Here is a 10,101-nt window from a genome sequence, read left to right on the forward strand (position 1 = left end):
AATATATTTCACCATCCATACAATGATGCCAACATTTCAATATCTCGAAATGTCTAGTTAGTTACTTCTGAGTAAGTCAAACTTTTGAGATAGAATATCATCTATATTACAGTTAACGTTTAACAATTTAGGTGTTTGTAACTGTAAAGTTTGTTGTAGGTAGTATTTTCCAACAGATTTTTATTCATTTATTTTAAATTTAAGGCCAGTCTCTCAAAATTGTGACTTTTTAACTTAAATTTTCGACTTAAGAATCTTGAAATCAACTTATTCAGAAGTTTCAGTCACTAAAATTTTCAGATAATAAGTCGAAATTTCTATTTAAATCTGAATTTTATTTTATTTTATTTTTTTGTTTCAGTGGCGGAAACAAGTGTCTATATTTTCCTCATTATGTGCTTGTTTTGTAATATCTGGAGGAAAATGTTAACTACCTGTGCTTTAATTTTGAAAGATAAAACCGGAAAACCATCTCCTCTTTATTCTAGGGATCTGCCGGGCTGTTAGTAGTGAACGGGACTCGGGCACAATGCACCGACTTCTGCTCGTGTTTGTGGCCGCTGCTGGGGCCTCTGTCTTCGTCCTCCCGCGGAAGGATGCGTCCCCGGCGGTCGGGCCCTGCGTCGCCCCGCTGCAGTGGGAGGGAAGGTGGGTTGTGTACGACCACAGCACCGGCAGGAACAGCCGAGCCGCCGTCTCGTACGACGCCCTGAACCAGAGGATCCGAGTCCTGCAGCAGCACAAGAAGCACACCCCGTGTCAGAGGTAAGACCAGTAAATAAACACAAAGTAAACATGTTGTTTACAGACTGCGTTTTATTACTGCACACAGTCAGTGTGAAGAGTTACAACAAAACAAGCTGCAGCTGTAAATCTGCGCTTAATAATCTCCAAATCATCTATATAAGCATCACTCCATTTATCATTAATAATCATTAATAAAGCTGATTTATAATGGATTTGGTCCCAGCTTTAAGCTCTTCTTTTCTGTAAGATCGGCTTTGTTTTATAGTTTATATGTATTTTTATTCACAAAACCAACCCATAATTTACACCCATAGTTATTTATACTGCAAACACTACAAAAAGTAATAATAGTAGTAGTAACAATGATTATAAAGGTCATATTCGATTAATGGATAAATTATTTTCCCATGCGTTACACATCAGTGCTAAAGATCAGATTAAAAAACACATCAGAGACTGACTTATAACTGTACTATTAATCTATAAAACAATGTTTTGTTTAGTTTTTTGCATTTTTGTGTTCTAAAAAGGGTCATAAACAGTCTGTTTGAACACTTCTCAGCCTGGACTAAAGTCTGGAGTTGTGAAATGTTCCCTGGCTGGTAAACGAGGCCACAGAGCGACTTTGGAGTGTTTGGTTTGGGCACAGAGGACTATCCTGCCAAAAGTAACCATCTTCAGACTTTAGAAGACAGAGACACTATCAAACTCTTGGACAGTTTTCTTGCTGCCGAAATAGATGCCCTATAGTTTCTGTGCATAAGAAATGGAAGTAGGAGCCACGATGTTGCCCACTGGTTTTGGATTCTGCGATTTGAATGTTGAATGTTTTATGTTTTGGCCACTGCTCAGGTGGTTTGCTTCAACTGGATGTGACCATGTTTGGATGAGAGCATGCAGTGTTATCACACAGATCCAGCAAGTAACAGACTAATAAAATATTAGACTTTACCAAAACTGAAGCACAAACTTCTTAAACACCAGGATATACGATTTGTTAGATAATTTATTAAAAATGCTCCAAAAGGCACCAACAGGACAAACACAGTGGAGCGCTCCGGTTCTTTCACTGGATTTACTGGAGCTGAGGCCAAACATAGAAATGATTAAAACACATTCCAGTTAAATCAGCCTCTGTAGAGTTCTCATCAAGGGGAAAACTATCCATAGACACCAAAAATGGGTTTGTAGCAGGCTGTAAACATGATTAGTTCTACTGTAAAATCGGTCATTTGAACCTGGGAGTCTGTGCAGAATGACTCAGCTGTGGAGCCGGACTCTAGTGGACATTAGGGGAACTACAATTTCTGATATCTTGAGATTGGCTTTTAGCTCCGTAGGTTGATGCTTGGTGGTGAGACTTTTTTTCACAGTTCAAAACTATGAGTCAAGCAATATCTATTTGATCTTTTTTTTTCCACTGTTTGTGTTTATACACCGCTCTCTGTGTCTTTTGTCCTCTGCACAGTCCCATCCAAAAACTTCTTTAACCTCTTTGTTTCAGGTTTTTTGAGTACATCTACTTGTATCAGAGCATGGTGATGTTCCAGATTGACCAGAAGACGAAGGAATGCTCAAAGATCGCTCTGACTGAAGCCTGGGATCCCTTCGACGTCCCTGATAACTCCACCTTTGAGGATCAATACTTCATCGGCGGCCCTGGGGACAGCATTGAGGTTCAGGAGTGGTCAGATAGGAAGCCAGCACGCAAACGTAAGTCTGAGATTTTTATGCTTTCAAACAGGCCATAGTGAGTGCTGAAGAGTTAGGTCAGTGTTAGCGTAAATTCAGCACGTCCTGCAGCTGCTTTATAATAACAATAAGCCCTTTCACTGTGGTTTTATTGAATTATGAGAGTGGCTGTAGCTTCTAAATGACTTCTTTTCCACGAAAAAGAGTAATTCTACATTTTACATGCATCCTTTCGTGAACTACCCCACACTAATATACAGTACTGTGCAGTACTGTTCCTTTATATTTATCTAGGAAAATGTAATAAACAGTATATAGGTGTATAAGGAGTTGAAAGGATGGCTTGACAGTCAATATGTGGTGTGACCACCTTTATTCTTCAACACAGCCTAAACTCTCTGAACTCTCTTAGGCAACTTTCTTGTAATTTATTAAATAATCTTCAGCAAAAGTTCTCCAGACGTCTTGAAGGACATTCAAAGCTTTTCTGTGGATGTTGGCTGCTTTTTGTTCCATTCTCTGTCACATTGCTTTAATAATATTAAGGTTCAGGCTCTGTGGAGGCCAGTCCATGACTGAAAGTGTTTTTTTTTTCTATCCAAATATGCTTTTATTGGCAGTGTGTTTCATCACTGTCATGCTGAAAAGAAAGCCGTTCCCAGTCAGATTCTTCCTACATCCAAAATCTGACTGCACTTTTCTTGGTACAGTTTTAGATTAGGCACTGGAGCCATGGTGGTGGAGATGAGGTAAGAGTGGTTGATCCAAAATTTGGGAAGATTGTTTTTATTGGTTTGAGAGGGGTTACTACAAGACATTCTCCAATGATTTGCCAATACAGCCACAACTCCCACTACCCACTGTGAGAAAACTTTTGGTTTTTGTGTGCTGCTTCTGAAAAGGCACCGAGGCAGAGCTGGCACCTCATCTGAAATCTGCTATTTCAGTAACTTGTCCTCGTCTCTCCACCAGATGAGACCTGGGTGGGCGTTTACACCATGAAGGACTGCTACCCAGTGCAGGAGACCTACACGAGGAACAGCAGTGTCACCACCTCCACCCGCTTCTTCAGCCTGGAGCTGGGAATCAGCGACCCCAACGTTTTCACCCCACCGAGCACATGCCAGTCAGCCCGGCCTGAGAGGATGGTCGACCTCGAGTGCTGAGACCTCATCAGATCTCACCTTTGACCTTAAAAGCTAAACTGCAGTTTAAGTCTGAAACCGCTTCCCTGTTTAGTCATTCACTATTGAAGTATACTGACATTTTGTTTGAGGTAAAATTACAACTGTACTTTAGTCTGAAACCAGTGCCACAGTTTCAAAATTCTCTACTACAAGAGTAGCACTTACAGTAAAATAACTCATTCTGCATATGCCCTGTCAGTTAAATACTACTAATATATAACTACTACAGTTCAGCGCTTCCCAAACTATGGAATCAGGACCCTCGAAAAGGTCAGAAGATGAGATCTGAATGGTTTTAAGATGATTCATGGGAAAGACAAATCGTTACTATTTTGTAACCTGCTTTTATTTTGTGACTTGTATCTTTAAATTTCACTACGACATTTGGGATACTTGTATGAAGCATGATGTGTAAAGACTCAAAGCTAAAACTGTCAGATATCACTGGAATAAAACGATTATTTTCCTCTGAAATGTTGTGAAGTTGAAGTATAAAGTAGTATGAATTAAAATACTCCGTACAATTACCATAAAACTGGATAAACACTTTATGAATGCAGTAGCTTTCTATAACTGTCAGACACTTTAAGTAAACATTATTTTTTTGTGTGTCCTCACTTAGAGCCTGATGGTACTTTTGGCTATAAAATCCATCACATGACATCATTCAATTACGTTCAGTTAACTCTGTGCTCGAAAGGGACTTTAAGAGTTTTGATCTCATTATTACAATTATGGGTAAACCATCATTTCCAGACTGCCAGCTTTGAGTTAATTTCCGTATGATTCTTCTTTTGCCATTTAAATTTATCCCCCAGAACTAAACACAGTAAGAAATGTAAGCAGGTGTACGTAGATTGTTTCCCTTATTTTATAGACATTTTAGTACCACAAAACCATTTGAATTTTAACATCAAAGAAAGCTGATGTCTAGTCATGGGGGAGGGGTGTGTGTGTGGGCTTTTGATGCCTCTAATCTGCCCAAAATCCAACGGCGAAGGGCGGAAGTGACGCAACTGTCAGTGCTCAGGCGTCATTTCCGTATTTCAGAGAGTTTGTCAACATTAGAGACTACCGGTGGTTAAAAATCGATCGTGCGGTATGAGGGGGAGATCAACCATCAGAGCAGACTGCAGGATATGAAGACAGCTGAGATAGAGTGACACATAACAGGTGTGTAAAACTGTGACGGTGTCAATGAGCTAACATAGCGCGCACGAGCTCAGTTTGAATGCTAACGGACTGAAATCAATGAGCCGGTGTGAGCTAGGTTTTTATAGAAATAACACAAGTCCTCCTCTTGTTTTTAAATGAAGGGTTTTAGCATATAGCATCCGATAAGATACAGGGGAGAGTGACTTTACTATAAGCTGGTTTTTATACATTAAAATCAAAGAGTCGGTGACAGGAAGCTTCTGTTATCAGCACTGTGCTACCATCGGCTCTTTGTCCCTCAGCCCGCGGCCGCCTGCGGGGGCAGGTGTTCCGAAAGTGAATTTTTAAACGAGTTTTTTTTTTTGCAACATTATGTTTGGCCTGTATAAACTAATAATAAGGGGCCAAAATAGCCTCCCTCTGTCTGAACCTGCAGGCTCTCCCACACAGTGAGCAGCAAGCACAAGCTTGTGAGCATAATAACTGTATACATTCAGACAGAGCTATGATGGAGTCTTCTTTCAGACGCTGAGCGTATACAGGACAGTAACAGACATTAGAAGACTCAGCTCCTGCAAAGCTGCAAAGAAAATAAAGTCCACGTGTGCTGATTGTAAAGAGCTGTTTTTGAGACATCCAGCACTGACTGACGCAGACCAAACCAGAACCAAAGGCAGGAGCGACATTATTCTGATAAAAATCTGTAGGTTGGTCTGTTACAATAGATTATTTCCATAAGATCCACCACATCTGCCCTGCAGCTTCATTTAATACACTGATCATTGCAGTGCTCTGAACTCACCAATGCACATGTTCATGCACTGACAAAGATCACCTGTCAGTTAGCGCCTCAGGTTATATCCTGAAATAAAAACATTCTGTTAGGACAAAATAGACTGTTTCCAGCATTAAATCATGTAAATGGACTGCTCATTATACAGCACTAACATTCACAATAAACTAGGGTTTAGTATCTTGGCGTGCAGACTGGCGCAGTAAGTCAAGCCACAATATTACATCTTGTTGAGCAGACTGGTGCCCATGTTAATCTGTGACAAACGGCGGCAGTTAACATGAATGTGTTTTCTAAGTCACTAACGTGTTAAACAGCAGATAGAGTGAACGTGTCACATCCAGGTATGGCAGCCTTTGCTCACAACTGTATTTTCCTGTCATCATATTGGTAACATTTTTCTTATGTCCCACTGTTCCTCAAGACCTCCCACAACAAAATGAATTGTGAGAAAGAGGAGGGTCTGGATGACCAGGAGAGGAACAACAGCCTGGACCAAAAGGACCCAGATCCTCCTCCAATTAAAGAGGAAAAGAAGGAACTCTGCATCAGTCGAGAGGGAGAGCAGCTTGTAGTGAAGCAGGAAGCTGAAGACATCATCGTCTGGACCGGGGAAGAACAGCTCAGACTCCTGGATAACATGTGGAAACCAGAAATAAACTTACGCAGCACAGGTTTGTAAAACCAGCCAGCTAATGAGAGATATATTTCTACAGTTTGATAATCACAAACATCGAAATATTGAGATAATTTTTGCAAATTAGAATCCAAGAACTATGCAGTCACTTGCACCAGTGTCCAAAATGATCTGCCACAACTGAAGAATAAATTTCATTGGTAAATGTGAGTGACATGCTCACAAAGTAAAGACCTGCTAATAGTTAGGATTATATTTTCTCAATTGTGTGTTTTCCTGTTATGTTTCTCCTTTCAGATTTCCCACAACAGCATGACTGTAAAGAGGAGGTTCTCACAGACAAGCAGGACTTTAATCAAGAGATGAACTCAAGTATAAACAATGATGACCCTTCACAGATGAAAGAGGAACAGAAGGAACTCTGCACCAGTCAAAGGGGAGAGCATCTTGTACTGAAGCAGGAAGAAAGCAAGCATGTGGAATCAACTAGAAATGCAGAGCTGAAGAAAAGACCTCAGATAAACAGAAATAAGCGACTGTCGCGTAAATCTGAAACATGTGAAAACTCTGTAAAATGTGACATTTGTGGAAAAACCTTTTACTATAAATCCTCTTTGACAAGACATCTAAGAGTTCATAAAGGTGAGAGGCCACATTCTTGCAGCACCTGTGGGAGAGGATTTAGTCAGATGATAAACTTGAAAAGTCACATGAGAGTCCACACAGGTGAGAAGCCATATTGTTGTAGCACCTGTGGGAAAACATTTAGTTTCTCATCACCCTTCAGAAGCCACCTTAGAATTCACACAGGTGAAAAGCCACATTTGTGTGGCACCTGTGGAAAAAAATTCTACAAGAAATCAGATTTGGAAAGTCATATAAAAGTTCACTCGGATGAAAAGCCCCATTCTTGTAGCATGTGTGGTAAAAGATTCAAGCATATGATAAACTTGAAAGTTCACATGAGAATTCACACAGGTGAGAAGCCTTATTCTTGTAGGATCTGTGGGAGCAGTTTCAGAAAGAAATCATCACTGGAATGTCACGTAAGGAGTCACACAGGCGAGAAACCATTTGCTTGCAGCATCTGTGGGAAAGGATTCACCCAGACACCAAATTTAAAAATTCACATGAGAATCCATACAGGTGAGAAACCATATTTATGTAGCACATGTGGGAAAAGCTTCATTAGCTCATCAGAGTGCAAAAAACACATGAGAATCCACACGGGTGAAAAACCATATTCTTGTAACACATGTGCGAAAAAATTCACTTATAAATCAGGACTAGAAACTCACATGAAAATTCACACAGGTGAGAAGCCTCATTCTTGTAGCACCTGTGGGAAAAGCTACGCTACAATGGTATACTTGAAAATTCACATGAGAATACACACAGGTGAGAGGCCATATTGTTGTACTACATGTGGAAGAAGATTTAGTAATTTAACAGGATTCAAAAATCACATGAAAATTCACTCAGGTGAGAAGCGACATGCTTGTAGCACCTGTGGGAAAGGTTTCATTCAGCTGCAAAACCTGAAAAGGCATATGAGAACTCACACAGGTGAGAGGCCATTTTCTTGTAGCACCTGTGGGAAAGGATTTTGTGGCCTGTCCGGTTTAAAAAGACATATGACAGTACACACAGGTGAGAGGCCGTATTCTTGTAGCACCTGTGGGAAATCATTTAGAGAATTATCAACATTGAAAACTCACATGCGAATTCACACAGGTGAGAAGCCATATTCGTGTGGCACCTGCGGGAAAAGTTTCATTCAGTTGGCACAGTTGCAAAACCACCTGCGAATTCACACAGGCGAGAAGCCATATTTGTGTAGTACCTGTGGGAAAAGATTCCGTAATGTTACGAACATGAAATCTCACATGACAATTCACATGACGACTGGTTAAATGTTTCCTGTTTAAGAAATGTGTCAGTGTAGCATGTGTGTTAATAGTAGAGCGAGCAATGACAGTGCAAATCACACCTGTGGGATAAAATATGATTATCCCACAGGTATTATTCAGCTCAATACGGCATATATTTATTTTACACAATAACTAACTGTAACAATTGTTTATTCTATTAATTGTCTTATTCATATGATGCAGGGGAAACTCTGGTTTTATATTTGTCTGACTTCATATTTTTATTGTTTTAGGCTGTAGAGGTGACAAGCACAAGTTGTAGATAAACTTGTTCCACTAAACAGCTTTGTTATAGAGAAAGAAGCTTATATAAGTTTTTTTTTTTGTCACTTGTTGCTTATTATGGCAAATATTTAATTTCTCTGTTGTTCAGAGGTTTCACTGCACAATATTAAAAGCAGGGAAGTGTCACACAGAAGACACAAATATATCATTATGAACTTGATGTTCATTTTCATGAAAATTAAACTTCAGAAGATGCTGAAGGGTTTTGAGTTTTATAAGGTTTAAATAAAGATGTGTTTTAAACTCATGGCTTTTTTCTGAGTTGTAAAGTGAAGTCCCTACAGTAATAGAGAGAAAACGCCAACAGTCACATGTCCTTCTATAAACAACAACTTGGTGTAAGTGGGAAGGAAAAACTCTTTAACTTAAAAAATTGTGGCACTACATGCAGTGGTGCCAACATTAGCCATGTTAAAATGTTACCGTTAACAGGTGGTCAGGCTGTCCGCAGGCAAAGACTCAGAGATTTGGCTCTCCATTTCACAGCAGAGTCCTTTCACATTCTTCACATATCCGTGTTGGGCAGAGTGTAGAAACAGCTGCCGAATGGCATTTGTCAAATTAGGGGTTTTTTGAGAGTTTAATTCTTTTTTTGTGAAATCCATTTTCGATTTGACGTATTTATCAATGGATTAATAAATCATTTTGAAATATTGATTTATAAATAGTCTTTATTTAAAATGTAATTATTAAATAATAAGTTACTTTTGCAATGTTTAAATAAATAAAATAATTTAAAAAATACATTTGTAACTGAATTTGCAAATGCATTTTATTGCACTAACAATTCAAAATTGCAGCATAAAATTTTTTGGGGGTGTGTGTGGCTCTTGTGGTCCTCCATAATCATGTTGCTCAACTGGGCAAACAAAATTACTTGATCAGAGATTCATCCAGGAATCATCCTGATCACAATCAACCAATAACACGAGTAATGCGACTCCATGCGACTTGAGTGTGTGTCTTTATTCTGGTCCTTGATTTTGTAAACTTTGTTTCTTTTTGTCAAAATGTTGGCCTTAGTCCCATGTTTTTCCGTTAATCAACAAGGTTTAAAGTGGCTTTAGGTTAACCAAACAGGAAAATATCCACTTTGGGGTTTTCCCATTAATCCACACAAAGAGTTGTTTTTTTCTGGTCAGTGAACTTTAACCTTCTTTCTTTATGAATAAACTGTAACACCTGGAACTTGTCTGAGTTAACATGAGCTGCAAGTTATGTTTTCTTTTACACTTGGGTTTGTTTAATATATTGTTTTTTTCCCCCGTTGTGTTGTAATTGATAATTTGTGCTTGATGAGTTGTGCAAATGTAGGCTTCATTGATCTTTCAGAGTATGGCTTGGGAGTATGTCTTCAAATCAAAATCATGATCAATGAACATTTTACCATGATTATGATTAACCTTTCATGCATGAATTATGACAACCTCAATCTGGATTTTCACTCATCTTTAGGCATGAAAAAAAGATTTTTGAACTTCATTTTTAAGTTTAAGTATACCATTAACACTGACACAAATCCAAGAAAAGAGCCTTTGAATAGCTGTCCACTGTAGTGACCACTACGCGTGAAAGCGTTAATAAATATGCTAGTAAAGCTTAGATTTTCTTTCCATATTTTGATGATAGTATTACTCTTGGTCACTGAAACAATTTTTCTCCCAGTTTCCTGTT

General features: G+C 39.0%; 2 protein-coding genes across 2 annotated transcripts; both read left to right on the forward strand.

The window, feature by feature from the left end:
• Positions 1-488: 488 nt before the first annotated feature.
• Positions 489-4,100, forward strand: epdr1 (ependymin related 1). The gene is made up of 3 exons (XM_080907633.1): positions 489-765; positions 2,252-2,460; positions 3,412-4,100. Exons 1-3 carry the CDS (start codon positions 530-532, stop codon positions 3,603-3,605), a joined length of 639 nt encoding a protein of 212 aa, XP_080763759.1. The 5' UTR covers positions 489-529; the 3' UTR covers positions 3,606-4,100.
• Positions 4,101-4,657: 557 nt separating this feature from the next.
• Positions 4,658-10,062, forward strand: LOC308383507 (uncharacterized protein). The gene is made up of 3 exons (XM_080861523.1): positions 4,658-4,799; positions 5,999-6,248; positions 6,509-10,062. Exons 2-3 carry the CDS (start codon positions 6,014-6,016, stop codon positions 8,122-8,124), a joined length of 1,851 nt encoding a protein of 616 aa, XP_080717649.1. The 5' UTR covers positions 4,658-4,799; positions 5,999-6,013; the 3' UTR covers positions 8,125-10,062.
• Positions 10,063-10,101: the final 39 nt, after the last annotated feature.

Source organism: Rhamphochromis sp. 'chilingali', assembly GCF_963969265.1.
Source record: "Rhamphochromis sp. 'chilingali' genome assembly, chromosome: 16".
Taxonomy (NCBI): domain Eukaryota; kingdom Metazoa; phylum Chordata; class Actinopteri; order Cichliformes; family Cichlidae; genus Rhamphochromis; species Rhamphochromis sp. 'chilingali'.

What these genes read in the sequence shown, in the direction of transcription:
- epdr1 (XM_080907633.1), top strand. Translation starts at nt 530, where the DNA reads ATGCACCGACTTCTGCTCGTGTTTGTGGCCGCTGCTGGGGCCTCTGTC. An exon ending in AAGCACACCCCGTGTCAGAG is followed by an intron (nt 766 to 2,251) that starts GTAAGACCAGTA and finishes TCTTTGTTTCAG; the next exon opens with GTTTTTTGAGTACATCTACT. An exon ending in TAGGAAGCCAGCACGCAAAC is followed by an intron (nt 2,461 to 3,411) that starts GTAAGTCTGAGA and finishes TCTCTCCACCAG; the next exon opens with ATGAGACCTGGGTGGGCGTT.
- LOC308383507 (XM_080861523.1), top strand. Translation starts at nt 6,014, where the DNA reads ATGAATTGTGAGAAAGAGGAGGGTCTGGATGACCAGGAGAGGAACAAC. An exon ending in AATAAACTTACGCAGCACAG is followed by an intron (nt 6,249 to 6,508) that starts GTTTGTAAAACC and finishes TTCTCCTTTCAG; the next exon opens with ATTTCCCACAACAGCATGAC.